General features: G+C 37.1%; 1 protein-coding gene across 2 annotated transcripts in view; it reads left to right on the forward strand.

Moving 5' to 3' along the window:
* Positions 1-19,141, forward strand: part of dacha (dachshund a) — a 198,641-nt gene that overhangs the window by 145,480 nt on the left and 34,020 nt on the right. The window contains exons 4-7 of one of the 2 annotated variants that reach the window (XM_067376764.1): positions 15,520-15,672; positions 16,070-16,242; positions 18,264-18,399; positions 18,664-18,741. In XM_067376764.1, coding sequence (XP_067232865.1) covers positions 15,520-15,672; positions 16,070-16,242; positions 18,264-18,399; positions 18,664-18,741 — 540 coding nt within the window. The remainder of the gene's footprint in view (positions 1-15,519; positions 15,673-16,069; positions 16,243-18,263; positions 18,400-18,663; positions 18,742-19,141) is intronic. The other variant, XM_067376766.1, reaches the window with a different exon arrangement.

Consider the following 19,141-nt stretch of genomic DNA (forward strand, 5'->3'; position numbering starts at 1 on the left):
CTATCCAACTGACCTGGGATGGATGTTAACGATTAGATGTGGCGTATTGCATTAGGTGCAACTTGAAACAGGAGCATATTTGGGGTGGACTTGTCAAAGTGCTTTCCAGCAGCAGCGTAGTATGCTTGATTACAATAGGAAATGTTTTGTAATGGAATTCAAGGTAGTTGGCATGAAAGTGAATGCTCAGCGGTTAGTCATATACTCAGTGGGGTAAGATGTGCCGGCCCCTTAATCTAGTAAACTGTGCATTATTTTGGCCATGTGACCATATATTTAGAAAAGACCCATCATATACAGCTATCTATGATTAGAGAGAAAAATGTGAGCCAAAAACCTTCTGGTCAAAGTAAATTTGTGTCAAAGAAAATGTATCCAGGTCCAAAAAAATATCAGATAGGCCTATGTTGGGCAATTGCAAATATATGAAACTGTATAATAATAATAATAATAATAATAATAATACAAAATATTTAAAATTGTTTCACTACATTCATATATTCTGAATATTATTGGTTTAATATTGAATATAATTTTTCATATTTCTTGAAATATAAATAAGCATATTTTTACCTCATTTCTCCTTGCATAGAGGACGATTTGAAAGTGGCACAGCTTACCCCCACTCTCTTCTACAGTCTTGTGTCCTCTATCCCAGAGCAGGTTTTGTGTATATGTATTGTTACCTGCTTGCATCATATCGTACAGCACAGATCATTCACATACAGTGGGACTGAATCGAGATCCACGCAGATGTCGCATCACCATGGTGGCTGAGACTGATGTATAGCAGTGAAGGTTGTCCTCCTCAGGGGGCTGTAGTGTGTGAGGTGTGTCAGGGTGTGTGTGGGGACATCTGTGCGGAGAAGGGTGGATTCTGCGGGGAGGGCAGCCAGAGGGGTGTCTGGCACAGTGTAGATGGATATAGAGAGCTCAGCGGGCGCCCCGTAAACCATTGAAAACATGCTGCCACTCACATACACATGTACATCAGCCTCCTAACCTTAAAACATGTAAGATAGACACAGATGTCACTCTTATCACTGTAAGCCGTGTCTGAACCAGTATGTTACACATAGACAAGATATCCTTCCAGAATTCAAAGATGACAGTTATGTCAGCTGATGTAGTGCAACATATTTCAAATAAAATTTCTACTGAGGTTAAAGCCAGGTGCAATATGAAAAAGGAACTTTTTTTTATTATTCATTTATTCTAATGAATAAGCCTTTTAATTTCAATAATCAAATTATTTAAATCTTAAATATTTTTGTTAATTTTAGGGATGCAACAAAATTTTGGCAGATCCTGATATATACAGTATTTATGTTATGAAAGGTAAAAATATAAGTACTTATGTTTTAAATCTAACTTGTTTTGCCTGTTGAAACAAAAGTATCAATAACTTACCTTTCACACAAGTGATATTCATAAATATATTCATAACTAAGTGGTATCAGGCACAAAAACAAAATAGTGTTCAGTATATACTAAAACAGTATACTTACATATAGTATATAGTAGTAGCAGGCACAGATAGACCCCAAGTGGTGCTAAAGCACCTGTCCTTTTGGCGTTTGACTAGATTAGTGCCCTTTTTGCAAGACATTGTTTTTATTTTTTTATATTAATTTTTTTTTTTTTTACATTTGCCCCACGGCATAAATTCTCAATTATATATTTATAATAATATAGCTTATTCTTAATAATTCTGGGAGACCACTCAAGCCCCTCCCACTTTCCGACATCCCTTGTCACAGTCACCACAGTGCTCTGCGGAGCAGGCGAACAGCATCAACATCTCCCGGACCTACCTTCACTAGTGACAGCCAGGTAACAATTGGCCTCGGCACTGTTTGTTACTGCTGTGAAATTAAACCACTATTAAAACATCTCAATGCAGCCAGCATAACACAGGCAATAGCCCTCTATTAAGCTTAACAACAAGCAAGCTTGTCTGGCATTGACGTAAAATAGCATCGTGGAAGGTCAGAAATGCCACCAAAATTAATAAAAAAATACCTCCAAAATTCAAAATATGAATTGCCCTTGTATGAGTTCTGTATTTTGTGTTTATAAAATACAAGAACTCGTACTCGAGCAAGAGTGCTATTTTTCTCGAATATCAGCATGATTGCAAATGTGATATTAACTGTTCAATAAACAATGTTGATTAAATTGACAATTTTTAGACACAACATTGTCTATTTTTACTTTTTTTTGCTCTATTTTGCCAACGAAAATAGTTCCAAACAAAGCAGAAAAGTTGCATCTCCCAGCAACACACAGCAGTGTTTCATTTTCAAATGATTCAACATTTTTGAACAAATAGGGTGAGTTAATGATTCAATGATCCATTCATAAAGTCAGTGAACACTTGCTTCTTTCATGAATGAATCAGCCGGTTTAAACAAATCGGTTCAAATAAATGATTATGATTCACTTAAAGCGGCAGTCCGTATGCTTTGCCTCTTTGTTGCCATCTCTGTTTGAAACCTGCAATTGCAGTTATTTGCGGAATTATCATCTTAACGTAGGTTCTGCATTGGCACGGCTCCTCAGTGTGGATGAATCAAATGTTTTGAGGAGAATGTGTGGCTGTCAGCAAAGACTATAGATTGCTGTCAATCACCATACCAGTGGATACTGTACTTTGGAATCACAGACTGTAGTCTTGGAAGTATGTCCAAAATAAGAATTTTCACTGGAAAATGTCATCTAACAAATCAGTAACAAATCTGCCACTTTTGTTCAGACCAACCGAGGAAAAAAAAGCAATACAATCAATTCCGCTGCCCAACAGTGATTAAATCTAACGATCGCTTAGCTCATATCACATCAAACCGTGCAAATTATTATTATTGTTGTACTTTGTTCTCAAATTGTTAACAACATTAGCATTGCGTGACTACATGTATTTAGTGTGTATTAGTGTTACCTGTACATTTCAGTTTCTGTACTATCTTTAAGACATTTAAAAACAACGACTAATAAAACAAAAATAATACATTTGCAATTTGTGCACATTTGTCATAAAATCATATTATATTATATTGTAATATATTATATTATTTGTTTAGTTTAGTTTTATTTTATTTATGTATTTATTTTTAGACCATTAAGGCAAAGTTAGAGAATTCTTGTGTGAAGGTCGTCTGTTTACACCCATAAGCTGAAATCCACACCAGCGAAATGAACGGTAAGGCAGATAACCTGTGCTGTGGGTGTCAGCCCAGCGTATTTGTCATTAGCTTGAATTTGCATGCACCTTGTTGAGCACGGGGTGACGTGGCGGGGGGGTGATGCTCGGAGAGGGTGAGGGCGGGGGGCTTGAGTTTGGCCAAAAGCACAGCTGTACTGCCTGCCGTACTGATTGCCTCTCCTTCTCTCGCCCTCATTTATCTTCATTTCTTCCCAATTACACCAAATTAGCAATAGTCTCAGTTGCATTACCAACTTAATCCCCCCTTTTTTTTGCGGGCTGCATTATGCGGTGGCAGATGATTCCTTGGCGGGAGTCAGGGTAAACAGCCATGAAAATGCCACCCCGGCAGATGGCGAGGCCCACAAGAAATATGACAAACAGAGTGCCAGCGTGCCGTCCTCTGCCCGTACCCGCTACAAGCTGTTAATGCGCTCCCGGACAGTTTGTGTGTGTGTGTGTTTGTGTGTATGAGACTGTAAGGTTTGCCGGCATAACAATATTAATGAATGCGTGCGTGTGTCGCACAGTATGTTTAGTTTTAAATAGACGGCGGAACCAAAGCAACACTGTGAGTTTTGTTGCTATACATGGTGAACATGTATGACTTCAGAGGTTTGTTGTTTGTGTGTTTACCATTGATTCTTGACAGTGTGTGCTGACATGCAACACAGACGGGTTATGTTCAGTACTAATATTGCCTTGTACTCGTGATGAGACCTTACACACACACTGTAAGAAAGAGTTGTTGGTTTAACTTAAAAAAGTAAGTTGTTGTCTTAAAATGTTGAGTTCATTGAAATTAAAAAATTGAGTTAATACAATGAAGGCAATTGATTTAATCAACAGAAACTCAAAATATTATGTTATCTGAACCACATTAATGATCTTTTGTAATTATGCAGTGTATCAATACCAAGTTTAACAATTTAAGTTTTTTATTTGTTTGTTTTTTGTTTTTTTTACAAAACTGTAAACCCGAATAAGTTGGGCTAATAAATGTAATCAGTTACATCAAATTTTTTGAGTTATGCTGTTCCCAATTTTAAGTAAGCATAACTATCAAGTTTTAAGTTTGTAGTACTCATGCATGATAATTGCTCCTAACTTGAAGTACTGAGCTGGCTAACTTATACATTTTGATAGCAACTAACATAAAATATTTTGTTAATTAACTTTTTTATTTTGAGGTCTTCCAATCAAATGAGTTATTTACTTCACTGTAAACCCTAATAAGAAAATTCAAAAAATGCCAACTTGCTAATTTGCTAACATGTTAACAATAGCATGGGATAGCATGAGTACAGAACTCGAGTACAGCAACTTAAAACATGTAACCTGCTCTCAAACCAAGATGCATCCTCCGCTTGTCACCATGACGGTAACTCTTTAAAAACCCACAGCATAACAAAACATTAATCACTACTAAATCTCCCTTATTCATTAATTTTGCACACAAAAAAAAAACATTATATAACACTTAATTTTAGCATTTACTCTTCCTTTCGAGTGCCATGGGCCAAGCATGCTGGGAAATAGAAATCCCAGCCCAGTTTCAGTTAAACTTAAGTTAGTCTCAATGAAAAGAAATGAGTTCATACAACTCAAAACAATGAAACAGTTCAGTTTACTTAAAATATATCAGTTCTGGGAACTCAAAAGTAAAAGAAAGTTGTAAATACTCATAAAAGTTCATTTAACTGAACTAATTTGTTAAATTTAAGTTTGTCCCACTCAAAACAATCAAGTATTTTGAGCATTAGGGTTTAAAATATCACACCATTTAAAGGTGACATCATTGTTTATTTTTTCATTTTAAGGGTTTGAGAGACTTTGTCGTCACACTCGTCTGGGTCACGTTGTGAAAAAGGTACCAGAATCCTTTCTGTTCTTGAGTGTGAGACGTTAAGCCCCGGATGTTGTTTGGGGTGGATTAAACACACGCACACACTTGCATAAACATACACGCACTGTTTACAGTCCCACACACTGACAGAGCTAACATCAACACATGTGACCGCTCAAACAGGGGCCTGAAGACCCTAAACCCATCACAGGCCCAAACAACATGGCCGAGAAGATGATTCACAGGCCACAAAAAAGTAATGACCCACCCCCGAAAAAACAATAAAATATTTGTGTATGTCTCTGATCAAAGCTTGCTCGCTCTTGTTTTGATCTTTGTCGTTTTCTGAACCATATTTTTTGCTTACTAATGCTGTGAGCCTTTTAAGACGCCATACTTTTGACCTCAGTGTTAATGCGCTGCCCAGTGTTATATTATTCACACACACGCATGTACTTGAGTCTCCAGGCAGTGAACGGTAGGTGAAGGCAAGCTTAGGTGCCAGATGGTGAGTCTGACTGGCCAACAAACACTCCACTTCAGTGGTTTAAAGGAAGAGGAAACATACATTTTCTCTCGCACATAAAGGGTCAGGATTAGTGGTTGATCGTTATATAGCCAAGACCAATATATTGGCCAATATATGACATTTTGTTTTAATTATCGACATTGGCTGATAAGTTTTCATACATGGATGATGTGTCATAAGCTGGACTATTTTGACATTATTTAACAGTTCAGTCTAATAATTTATCAGACAGAAATGTTAAACGGTTAGTTCACCCAAAAATGAAATTTCTGTCATTAAGTTCTCAAACTCATGTTGTTCAAATCCCATAAGACCTTTGTTCATCTTCTGAACACAAATTAAGATATTTTTGATGAAATCCGAGGGTTTCTGAACCAGCAACATCATTGCACCTTTTGAGAAGGGTAGTAAAGACATTGTTAAAATAGTCCATGTGACAGTGAGTGGTTCAACCTTAATGTTATGAAGAGACGAGAATACTTTTTGTGCACAAAAACGAAACAAAAATAATGACTTTATTCAACAAATTCTTCTCTTCTATGCCAGTCTCCTACATAGTTTGACATAATAGGCACAGTGCAGGCTTCTGTGTTCTAGGCCAGAATGCCGACTCATTATTGGCCAGCTTCTGCGTCAGCATCACATGTATGCGTCGTGCTGCTTACATGAACAGCCTCGGCCAATACTGAGCCGCCATTTGGACATAGAACCTGGAAGAGCTGCACTACGTTAACAGCATAGGAGACTGACAGGAAGGAGAATAAATTGTTGAATAAAGTCGTTATTTTTTTGCGCACAAAAATATTCTCGTCGTTTCATAACATTATGGTTGAACCACTCACTGTCACACTGACTATTTTAACAATGTATTTAATGCCTTTCTGGACCTCAGAAGGTGCAATGACATTGCTGCCAATTTGTGCTTCAGATACCCTCGGATATCATCTAAAATATCTTAATTTGTGTTCCGAAGAAGAACAAAGGTCTTAAGGGTTTGGGACAACATGAGCAAACTTAGAAAGTAAAAGTTGTGTGGAAAAGTATTATAGCATTTGGCTTTCGGTTAGTAATAGAAAACACTAGGCAATAGGCAGATCTTTTGTGACGTCATTGTTTATGTTTGTCGCGTTGCATCATGGGAGTCGTGTGGCAAGAAACACCGCTAGATACCTGTAATTTGATTGTTTTGCACGTTTGGGGGAGGATTTAGAGAAGAGGATGGTTCACTCTTGCTGTGTGGTCGATTGTACGGCTCGTTGGGAGCCTGATAAAAAGTTTTTTCGAATTCTCTCCTAAAAGGATAGCGAAAAACGAAAGAAATGGTTGCGTGCAATTAGGCGATTGAACCTGGACGCTCTGAAGAAAGCCTGGATTCCTGCAGCTTCTGATCGAGTTTGTGAGGCACATTTTGTTCATGGTAAGTCTTAGTGACTATGTATTTATAGAAGATTAAGTAAAAAATAAATAAAACTGAGTCAAATCAACCGAGTCATATGTTTTCGCGTTCTGATTCAGGTGTCCCAAACCGCGGGTCACTACATTTTCAATAAATAAGTAAATAAGAACACTGATCAATGAAGACTTACCCGGCATTGCAGTCGCAGTGAGCAGTGATTATTTCGCCGTTCTCTTTGGCGATCGCCCACGGGAGATGCGAATCACGCTGTGACTCTGCTTGGCCAGGTCTAACCTCTGCTTTTAGCAGATCACTGCTTTCTGTTTGGCAGAAAAGATCGGCCCAACTTTGCGAGAACGAAAATAATCATAGGCCTCCAGCCTTTAATCTTTCATGAGTGAAGGGTCCAGGGGTTTCTATTAAATAAGAATAAATGTCTCCCCAGCAGATTGGTAGCCAAGACACAGGCGAGTCAGACCAACGTTTTTTTGTCATCCCAAATCTCATAAGGGCTTTGAATAACTTCAATTTTGTCACAAATTTTGAGCTTCTCTCCAAACCTCCGGTCTTCAGATGTTAAAGTGCTTATATATTGTGGATTTCGCCCGCTAATTCTCTTGAAAGTGCTCGTCGCGTCTTTACAGCCCGCCATACTGTTTGTTTTGTTGCCACACAACCACTCGCGCATGCGTACAAAGATGTCAACAAAGATCTTCCTATAGGCAAACGCTACACTGAAAACAATTTGAACTCAAAAATGACTAGTAAATATCACAAATAATTACCAAGAAGAGGCAAGTGACATTAAAAGGGACCTATTATGCAAAATTGACTTTTGCCTAGTGTTCGGACATAAATGTGTGTTGGCAGTGTGTGTACACAACCACCCTATAGTGATAAAAATCCACCCATAAATCAAAAGCAGTGTCTCAGAACAAGCCGTTTCCAGATCCCTGGCAGTGTGAGGTCACAAAAGCCACAGGCCCCGCCCACAGTGTTGACTGACACTTAAGTTTGAACATAGACACGCCCTGAGCGAGTTGTTTACAGCGAGTCCGCCATTGCTGCACTGACGAGAATGTCTCCCAAGCGTTTTGTGTTTGGTGTTCTGTAGCTGGATGGATTAATCCACATAGCTCTCTTCATTTACTCCCTAAATCTGAGCTGCTGAAAACGAGGTGGATTAACTTGGTTTTCCAGGAAAATGCTCCCTCAGGTCAGCCGAAACTTGTTTATGTCTGCGCGGATCATGTCACACCGGACTGCTTAGTGAACGAATATCAATACAAAGAGACTTTACAAAACAGAGACTGTGCTAAAAATGTGCTACTCAAGGATATACAAGTAAAAAGTGTTTGTGATCCAGCTTACAGTCTCCAGAGTGATACTGGATACGGCAGTAATGAAGGTGAGAGCACTTTATTACAGTTCATCAGAGTTTATTTACGGGTATAAAGTTTATTAAGCACCACCCGAAAGGCATAAGGTCTTTATATATTCATTTACTGTTAGTTGTAATGAGTGTTTCTGTGTTCTTCGCTATGTTGGTGATGATAATACAAGGAAAAGAGAGAGAGAGTTTATGGATAATATTTTAATGCACACTTGCTGTGTTTTATTAAGCTCTTACAGTCATTTTCTAGAGTGAAAACAGACACTTCATCTTTTCTGTAAAGTAAAATAAACATTATAAAACTCATCAGTAAAGTTTCGGATGGTACAACAGGCCTGTAGTAATATAGTAGATTAAAAACAAGAAGACAATGTAAGTTATAACCGTAATTGAACTAAACTATACCTGTTCTATCTCCATGCAGCATATATTCACAGTTTCTGACATTATAGCGCGTCCTGACTGAATCCTGTCACCGGAGAATCAGCTCCGCCCTCTTAGGCCGAGTACAGCAGCTCATTTGCATTTAAAGGGACCTCACTGAAAAGGCTCGTTTTTGCTCAACCACTAAAAGTAGCAATTTTAACATGGTATAAAAAATGATCTGTGGGGTATTTTGGGCTAAAACTTCACATACACACTCAGGGGACATCAGAGACTAATTTTACATCTTGTTAAATAGGGCATAATAGGTCCCCTTTAAATTACTTACCCAATTCTTACCCAAAGAACCTTTTAACAAACAGTTCTTAAAATAACTTTTATCTTTTCCAGTTTAAAGATTTTGACAGTTTAAAGTTTTTGTGCTTTGAAAAGGTTCCATGGCTTTTAAGAGTTTTTCATTCTTCATCAATGCCAATAAAGATCCATTATTTTTAAGGGTTGCACCAATTAGCTTGCAGCAGACGTGTGTCTAATTCAAAGAAGCATTTCCAATTGTCAAACTGATTTTTCATTTAGTGTTTGGGTTTGGAATAAGTAGTTTATGATGACCAGGAGCTGATATTGTAAATGTTTTGTTGGGTGGTTGTTGCATTGTTAACAATCATGGAAATCTCACAGCTTGCACGCTATTCCATGGAAGTGAAGCCACACGATGCAAACAAGTGTTCCCACTTCTGATATTCATCCACTGACACAACTGCAATTTTGGTTTACTAGATAAAATGTTATATGAGGACAAATTAGAGCTCTGGACCCATCATACTCAAAGCAAAAAAAAAAAAAAGTTGCCAAGGTTTGTTTAGAAATTAACTTTTTCCATTAAGGGGGCAATATTTGCTAGCTGGAATTTATTTCCAGGCACATTTTTTTTCCTTTGCAAGGGCGTTTTTTTTTTTTTTTTTTAAACATCTGAAATGTAGTTGTTATGTTGTTAGAATTCTTAATGCTACAAAAAATGCATTAAATCTGATGCTTTTCACTCATTTTTACATTTTACTTTAATCACGACAGCCATGATAGATTTAGTTAGGGAAATCTTATTTTGAATTTGAGGGGCATTTTTGTTCATTTTGATGGCATTTTTGGGTCAAGCCCCCATTAATTTCTGACACTGCACTGGACCAACTAGTCATGCTTGGGATACAGTTACTGATCCAAGTGATCCTGCAAAAACCCAGGACTGACAGCGGCAGATGTAGGAATGAAGTTACCAAATAAAGTTTGTCACCAGTTCATTTGACTGCTTAAATTAACCGTGAGAATGATAGGAACTCATTTGTTACTTGGAAATAAGCAACTGGATCAACATCGTATTGACTATTTATCAAAACAGTAAGGAGTCATTCTGAATTATTTGTGCAAAACCTAATTAATATTCATCAGCCTTTGCAACTCATGATGATAAAACCAGATAAAAATAACTGTTCCTGTAGCTCAAATGGCAGAGGGTTCCATTTCACTATGTCTGAACACACATTGTGATCAGATACCTTGAATAAACCGTGATTAATGGCAGAGAACGTGTGACTGCGAGTGTGAGTCAAATGGAAGTTTGATTTCGGACGTGTTACTGATTTTGATTTGATTGACACGAATAACGGAAACCTCAATACGTCGAGTTTCAAATCGGGGTAGTGGGGAATAGTGTATCTGCGCACGTGCCCATAGATGCGTGTCGCAATTACGGCAGACTTTTTAAAAAGGGACGCAGTTAACCAGCTCTGTCAGCGTGTGGTTAAGGAGCATCACGGTGATGGACACATTCTCAAAGCATGACTGACGGCTGGACGGGATGCCGAAACATAGACACTCTCCATTTGCTTGCTTGCTTACTTTTCCTCTATCTCTACTGGCTGGCATCACTTTTAGGCTAATTACTTTAGCAGCCAACACTGGAGGAGCTCTTGGACCGAACCCAAATGGGCCATCAGCACCAGAGCTGTGGATAGTTCAACTCCACACTCGCTCTGATATACTGCATGGTCTCTCTCTCTCTGTCTCACACACACACACACTTGCAAACACTACTATGCAGTTAGCCTGTCACAGAGTTCACAGCGCTGAGTTATAGGATATATATAATAAAACAGAAATGCCGCTTTAGAAGTGTGGAGATGTGCTCATGTCTTCGCTGTGTTCATTATGAAGCCTGTTTAATGATGCAGCGGAACAGAGTGAGACAAACTTATGCATACATGCACATGTGTTTCTTTGACTAGGGTTGGATTTTGTAATATACATCAATTTTTTTTCTCTTTTCCTTTTGTCACTTTAAAATGGTCTTTTTATGGTACCTTCATTGTTGATTTTTGTTACTTTTCAAATGCTTTAATGGATTTTATTGTTTTATCCTCTCAGACACAGACTTGAAATCTAGAATAAACTATTTTAAATGTGCTCATATGAAATAAGGCACACATAAATAACTTGTTTTTGAAAGGATCTTTGCTCACCATGCTGAATTTATTTGATCAAAAATACAGTGAAACAGAGAACGGTTATTTTAAACAATATTTCACAATATTACTATTTCAATATATTGAATGTAATTTATTCCTGTGATCAAAGCTGAATTTTCAGCATCATTACTCCAGTCTTCAGTGTCACATGATCTTTCAGAAATCATTCTAATATGATGATTTGCTGCTCAGAATTTGTTGTGGAAACCATAACACATTTTTTCAGCATTATTTGATAATTAGAAAATTTCAAAAGAACAGCTTTGATTGGAAATATAAATCTTTTGTAACCTTGTAAATATACTTTACTGTGACTTTTGAAAAATGTTATGCGTGGTTTTATATTTAAAAAATATACTGACTCCACCTTTTGAATGGCAGTGTATACGAAAATATTTTTACACATGTTACTTCCCTCATTTGTGATGTCAACAAAAGATTTTAATCACTTAATCAATTATATGTATGTATTTATTTAAATCTCTAAAAGGCAAAATTGCTCAAACTGACAATGAAATGCAAGATATGAAACCTTTAACACAATACGTCATTTGAGATGTGATAGAAATGACACTGTTGTGGAAACATTCACGACTTTCAAACAAAATGACACAATTCTTCCATGATATACTGTTGGAGTACAGAAAATAAACTAGAAATAGTGTGAAAAGCTTGTTTTAAAAGAGTTTAAGTCCACAGGGCTAAAAATGGCCATAGTTGAAGAAACACCCGTTGGCTATTTAGCACCTATACTGCGGGACCTCTGAGCTCTGCTTGTATGTTCAGAAATTAATTATATTAGACAAGAGCAAATATAGGTCATGTGGAATTTGCAATGCAAACACTTTTGCTCTCTGTCCCTCTTCATCTATGTCTCTCTTAAAGGGAAAGTTCACTCAAAAATAAAGATTCTGTCATCATCTGCTCATCATCATGACATTTCAGACCAGACCAGACTGTTCACTTTTCCTTGGTTATGTTATTTTCTTGAATGTATTCTATTTCTTGAAATATAACTTGTCTTCTGAATATGAAAATCTACAGTATGAGTAGGTATATTTCTAAAACATGAATCCCATTCTAGAAGGAGATTACAAAGCAATTTACGGAAATACAGTACAGTGTGGACACCGTTCTGGTTTTCTGTTGTAATGTTCAATATTTACATCACGTTGAAGGGATACTAAAACTGATTACGGTGATATCTATGCATCGTTACGCACTGATGGGCCTCACAAATGGCTTCAGAATTCATTCTAACGCAGTTTACATCCTATTACGACTTCATTACACAGGACACGTATTGCTTATGGATTGTGTATTGATATCAAATGTCATGAACGTACGGTTCCTCCCTCATCGTTTTGTGTTTCATCAGCCGTCCGCCCCACTCATCTCACACACAAACACGTGTGTACACGCGCACTCCGCTTCGGCCTCAGGTGTTTGGGCACAGCCATTACTTTATCAGGCTGTTTTTTCCTGCTCATTCAAATGGCTCCCTGATGAACGGCGCCCCCGCGTTCTACAGAGAGAGATTTTAATTCGTATTATTATTAAAAGAATCACTCACTGCAATCTGTTGCAAAAACACCATCTGCTGGATCACTCGTAGGACCTCCGTTGCTTATTAGGCAGAATTAGACAATGATTTCCTCTCCTCTGCTTTGCATTCTTTCTCCCTCTTCTCTCAACTAATTCAACTTAAGTTGTTTTATGACACTTTGCAGCTAGCTTTTTCTGCTGCATTTCATTCCAGTGATTAATTCCCAGATGTCATCTGTTCTGGGATGAGCTTAGAGTGATTGGCAGAGGGGTTAACTCTTCAATAGCCTGGGAAGAGATGGGATTTTGTGCAGGAGTTTAGTCTGAAGTTGTGGAGGCGGTCAGGCTCGAAGCTCAATAGTGCGATAGTGCTCACGGGAATGTAGGGTCGAATCAGGCCTGCGTCATGTCCGAATCCCCACCCTCCTTCCTTCGCTGTAATATCATTTTAAAACACCCCCTATAAGTGTTCTCTTACAACTATGGAAGCTTGTTTCTGCCATGGAATAAAACAATTTTATTAGATAATTGAGAATTGCGAGAAATAAACTTGCAATTGCTATAAAAATAAGGTCAGAATCGCGAGATATAAACTCACAATTGTGAGAAATATAGTCAGAAATGTAGGATATAAACTCGCAATTGCTAGAAATAAAATCAGAACTACGGGGTATAAACTCGAAATTGCAAGATATAAAGTCAGAATGTGGGATATAAACTCGAAATTGTGAGAAATAAAGTCAGAAATGCGGGATATAAACTCAAAATTATGGGAAATAAAGTCAGAATTCGGGATATAAACTCACAATTGCGAGAAATAAAGTCAGAAATGCAGGATATAAACTCAAAATTGTGGGAAATAAAGTCAGAATGTGGGATATAAACTTGCAATTGTGAGAAATAAAGTCAGAATTGCGGTATATAAATTCGCAATTGTGAGAAATAAAGTTAGAAATGCGGGATATAAACTCAAAATTATGGGAAATAAAGTCAGAATTCGGGATATAAACTCACAATTGTGGGAAATAAAGTCAGAATGTGGGATATAAATTCGCAATTGTGAGAAATGAAGTCAAAATGCGGCATATAAACTCACAATTCTGAGAAATAAAGTCAGAAATGTGGGATATAAACTCGAAATTGCAGGAAATAAAGTCAGAATGTGGGATATAAACTCACTATTGCAAAAAAAAAAAAGTCAGAATGCGGCATATAAACTCGAAATTGCAGGAAATAAAGTCAGAATGCGGGATATAAACTCGAAATTGCAGGAAATAAAGTCAGAATGCGGGATATAAACTCGCAATTGTGATAAAAATAAGGTCAGAATTGTGAGAGATAAACTCGCAATTCTGACTTTTTTTACTCACAATTCTGACTTTTTTTCTCGCAATTCTGACTTTTTTCTCACAATTGCGAGATATAAAGTCCAATTCTGAGGGAAAAAAAGGCTTTTAATTATCTCACAATTCTGATTTAATAACTCGCAATACTGAGAAAAAAAGTCATATAACACACAATTGTGAGTTTATATCCCTTTTAACTTTATAACTTGCAAAAAGAGTTTGTATCACGATTCTGAGAAAAAAAGTCAGAATTGTGAGATAAAATGTTGCTTTTTCATTTTTTACTCAGTAGCGGAAACAAGCTTCCATATACAACTGTTCTCCTTAGCCTATTTTAGGATGAATATTTAAAAAATAAAATAATAATAAAATACATTATATCTATTTTTAAATGTTATTTATACATGTATTGTGATTGTTCTGACTTTACATCCTGCTAATTGTAATTTAAAACAAAATATTAGAGTAAAATGTTCTATAATGTTGTAAAATTTTGCATTACAGTAATTAGAATCACAATTGAAAATAATGTAAATTTAACTGGGAATGTAAAACATTGCAACAAAAATTATTTTTAAAATAAACACTGTTCTTTTGAACTTTCTATTTATCAAAGAATCTTGGAATAAAAAAACATATCACAGTTTCCACAAAAAGCAGCAAAAACGGTTTTCAAAATTGATAAGAAATGTTTCTTGAGCAGCAACTCAGCATATTAGAATGATTTCTGAAGGATACTGTTGTTGCTGTATCTTTGATCAAATAACTTTGGTCTTTTATAATAATACAATATAATTGTATAATAAAAAATAATTCATGGCCTCATGACCATTTTCCATCCTCTCAATGACCTTCAGCAGTAAACAGACTACTGTAACATTTAGACTTGCGATCTTAAAAATAAAGGTTCTTTATTGCCATCAATGGTTCCATGAAGAACCTTTAACATCCACGGAACCACTAAAGATTCTTCGCAGTTGAAAAGGGTTCTTTAGAATATTAAAAAGAAAAAGATTTTTTTTTTAAAAGAACTGATCACTGAAAGGTTCTTTGGGGAACCAAAAATGATTCTTTTATGGCATCACTGCAAAAACCCTCTTTTGGAATCTTTATTTTTAAGAGAATATATGCAAATGAGTTTCCATATTACATCAGGATGGACTAAGGTGTTTGAGCTCTTATAATATTTCTGCATAGTGCAAATCAAAAGTTTTATTTCAAAAGAGCAAAGAAAAGCTTTTAATGGTTTTTATCCATATTCTCCAGTCTGGTCTCTGTGATTACACGTGGAGTTCTGGCTCTGTATAGAGATCCAGACTCTCACTCAACCCTCCCTCTCTATCTCTCTGCTGTCTCCAGGCGGCAGTGAGTCGTCCTGGGATAAAGAGAAACTCCAGTCCCCCCCCTCCTCCGGAGCCCAGCATGGTCTGGCTCACGCCGGCCTCTCCGCTCAGCACGGCCTGTCAGGTTCTCATCTCTCTTCCCTACAGCAGAGTCATCTCCTGGCTAACCGTGAGTCATTCATTCATCACATCCACTCATTCACTTGATCGCCAGCTGCAGGTCTATTGATTCTTCTCAGGCCGACTGAGCCACACGTCGTGTTAGTTATTCTTTGGTTCGGTGGTTCACCCTTTTGGTTCGCTCTTACGTTAAAAATAAGGTTGAAAGTGCATTTATGAATATCAAATCATTTTCATGTTTTCTTATACCACATTTTTGTTTAAAGCCAAAGTCACAGGGTGTTTCAATATTGTGTTGCCCTCCAGTTGGTCGTTCCTATGAAAACTATGAATTGATTTCATGTTGCCTTTAAATATAAAATGAGTTGATTGCTGCCTCATGGTCACAGTTTACCAACTAAGTTCCAAATAAACAGTCGGTCCCTCTCTGCGTCGTTCTCTCTCAGGGCTGGACCTGCCATTTATGATGATGCCCCACCCCCTGCTGCCCGTCAGTCTGCCGCCTGCCTCCGTTGCCATGGCGATGAACCAGATGAACCACCTGAACACCATCGCCAACATGGCCGCAGCTGCTCAGATGCACAGCCCCCTGTCCAGAGCAGGAGCGTCCGTCATCAAGGTAACACACGCAGCCACAAAGTTCAGACTTCGGTGGCCAAACGCAGAACAGTCATTCATTAGGACTCATTTTCACCGCGTGCACAGCACATCAGCTGCAGATCCCCTCGGATTGGTGTCTTGCTCCAGTGACACGTTAGATCCGAGCCTGTCTCGCTCTATGAGCCATTTAACACCTGGGAGAGAGCTGTATAGCAAACCGTCTTAATTTCTACAAGAGAGAGTTTGATTCCAAATACTCAGAGGATGAATGACAGAATAAATGTTCTGTTGGGTCCGTGCGGAGCGTGTGTTAGGGAATATTAGATGCAGGCTTTTAAGACAAACACTATCTGTTATCTTACTGCCATGTTCCCCCTGAGAGGAGAGTGTGTGAGTCAATTTACAGTTGGAGGAGGACACTTGTGTGTTTCTCTGAGATGCAGAAATGGCCCGAGGCGTACAGTACACACACACACACGCACACTTTTACATAGATATTCACTGCCACACACTAAATAGCAAGAGCCTGTCTGGGTACTACAGCGGAATGTGTTTTTACTGTGAAAAAGAAAATGTTTTCAGTCCCATTTTGTTTAAGTTTTCAGTTATGTTTCACTGAACAATCAAATTTGTCCCAGATGTTTTTCCTAAAATTAATTTGGAAAAATAAAAGACACAATTGAGGTAATTGTTGATGTACAGTAAGGGTTAGTTCACCCAAAAATGAAAATAATGTCATTTATTACTCTCCTTCGTGTCATTCTACACCCGTAAGACATTTGTTCATCTTCGGAACACAAATTAAGTAGGGCTGCACAACGATTAATCGCGATTAATCGTTTGCAAAATAAAAGTTTGTGTTAAGTAATGTGTGTGTTCTGTGTATAATAATTATGTGTATATAAATACATGCACATACATGTATAAATACATATACATATTTATATATATTTTATATTACATATAAATATTTTATATATAAACATATGTTTTTCTTAAATATATACATGTATGTGCATGTATTTATATATAATAATGTATAATAAATACATAATATAATAAATATTATGACAATGACATTGACAATGACATTTCCTCTCTCAAGATCCATTAATGTACTAAAAACATATTTAAATCAGTTCATGTGACTACAGTGGTTCAATATTAATATTATAAAGCAACGAGAATATTTTTGTGTGCTAAAAAAAAAACCAAAATAACGACTTTTCAACAATATCTAGTGATGGCCGATTTCAAAGCTTCAAATTTCTTATTTCGAATCAGTGGTTCGGAGCGCCAAAGTCACGTGATTTCAGCGATCCGAATCACTGATTCGAAACAAAAGATTCAAAGCCGTGTTTTGATATCGGCCATCACTAGATATCGTTGAAAAGTCATTAGTTTGTTTTTTTGGTGCACAAAAAATATTCTCGTCGCTTTATAATATTAAGGTAGAACCACTGTACCATCGGATTTCATCAGAAATATCTTAATTTGTGTTCAGACGATGAACAAAAGTCTTATGGGTGTAGAGTGACATGAGGGTGAGTAATTATCATTTTTGGGTGAGCTAACCCTTTAAGCAAAAGTCTCCATGTAGCCTCACTGCTGTCTAGAAGAAACATTTGAGATATTAAAGAGATTTTATTTGTGATTTTGTGAAAATCAGATATTGGAAATTATAAATCACTCATGTTATCGTATATTTAATTAGTATAATTGATGTACAGTTATTTTCATATATTGAATTAGACATTATATTTAAATATTTTTTCACTTTAAATTGAAAGGTTTAGTCATTTTGTAGGTTTTTTTTATTTTTTATTATAGTACTGAATTTTATTTATTAGTTTTAGTTTAGTACGTCAACTTAAACCAGATGAAAATGTGAAATGTTTCCTTGTTTTTTTCTTTTTTAAAATGTCTTTTATGGTTTTGGTTTTAGTTAACAGACACAGAGTTGTTCAGTTAAAATGGCAGGGCTGTTTGCGTCCTTAGTAAAGAATATGTTAACTGAATCTCTGTGTGTGTGTGTGTTAGGAGTGTGTACAGGACAGTCCGTCTCCAGCTCCGTCTCTGGAGGAAGCCCCTCGTCCCGGATCACAGCCCTCTTCCCACCCCAGCAGTAGTGTGTCCAGCTCACCAAACCCCCACACACAGAGTCCTGAACGCCTGGGTCAGTACAGACACACATGTACAGTTAGTTTAAATGCGGACAAACCATAGACTGAATGGTTTCTATAAAGCTAATTATAATGTCTACAGACTAACCTACCCATTGAAAAAAAAAACATAACAAAAATGTATTTCATATTCAAATATTTGTAATAAATAACAACGTTCCCACATGCTTCCAGTGGGAGGTTTTGTCAGAATTGCATCTCTTCTGGAGACAACCTTGAGGACACATTTTATACATGTTTTCTTTTTATGTGTGCAGTTTTGAACCAGACCGATGGAGACCTGCCAGAGACACGAGACACCGGCATCAATATGAAGAAAATCCTTAAAGAGAAAGGTTAGTTCCTCACGGCATCACACTAAACACTCGCTTGCAGCATAGACGGTGTAAAAGTGCAACACAAAGTCTTGTGGGAAAAAAAGGTTCCCATTGTCAATAGTGTAGCAATGTGTGAAGCACCACTTACACAGGAGTCACTTTCAAACCAAGCATCTTTTTGATGGTCAACGCAACATATTTGTGTGAAAAACCCAATGCAAATTCTGTGAGGATAATTTTTCGCTGTTATGCGAAATTCGCAATCACTCAGATTCCTGTTGAATTGACTGGATTTGGCCCACATACCTGTCAAAAAAAGGTAAATATGATCATAAAGTCGTATCCTAACTTAACCAGGAAAAAAAAAAAAAAAAACGGTGACTGACATACAGAACAATTTGTTGCTTTTGTGTCTCAC

The sequence above is a fragment of the Chanodichthys erythropterus genome, chromosome 22 (genome assembly GCF_024489055.1).
Source record: "Chanodichthys erythropterus isolate Z2021 chromosome 22, ASM2448905v1, whole genome shotgun sequence".
In the NCBI taxonomy this organism is placed as follows: Eukaryota; Metazoa; Chordata; class Actinopteri; order Cypriniformes; family Xenocyprididae; genus Chanodichthys; species Chanodichthys erythropterus.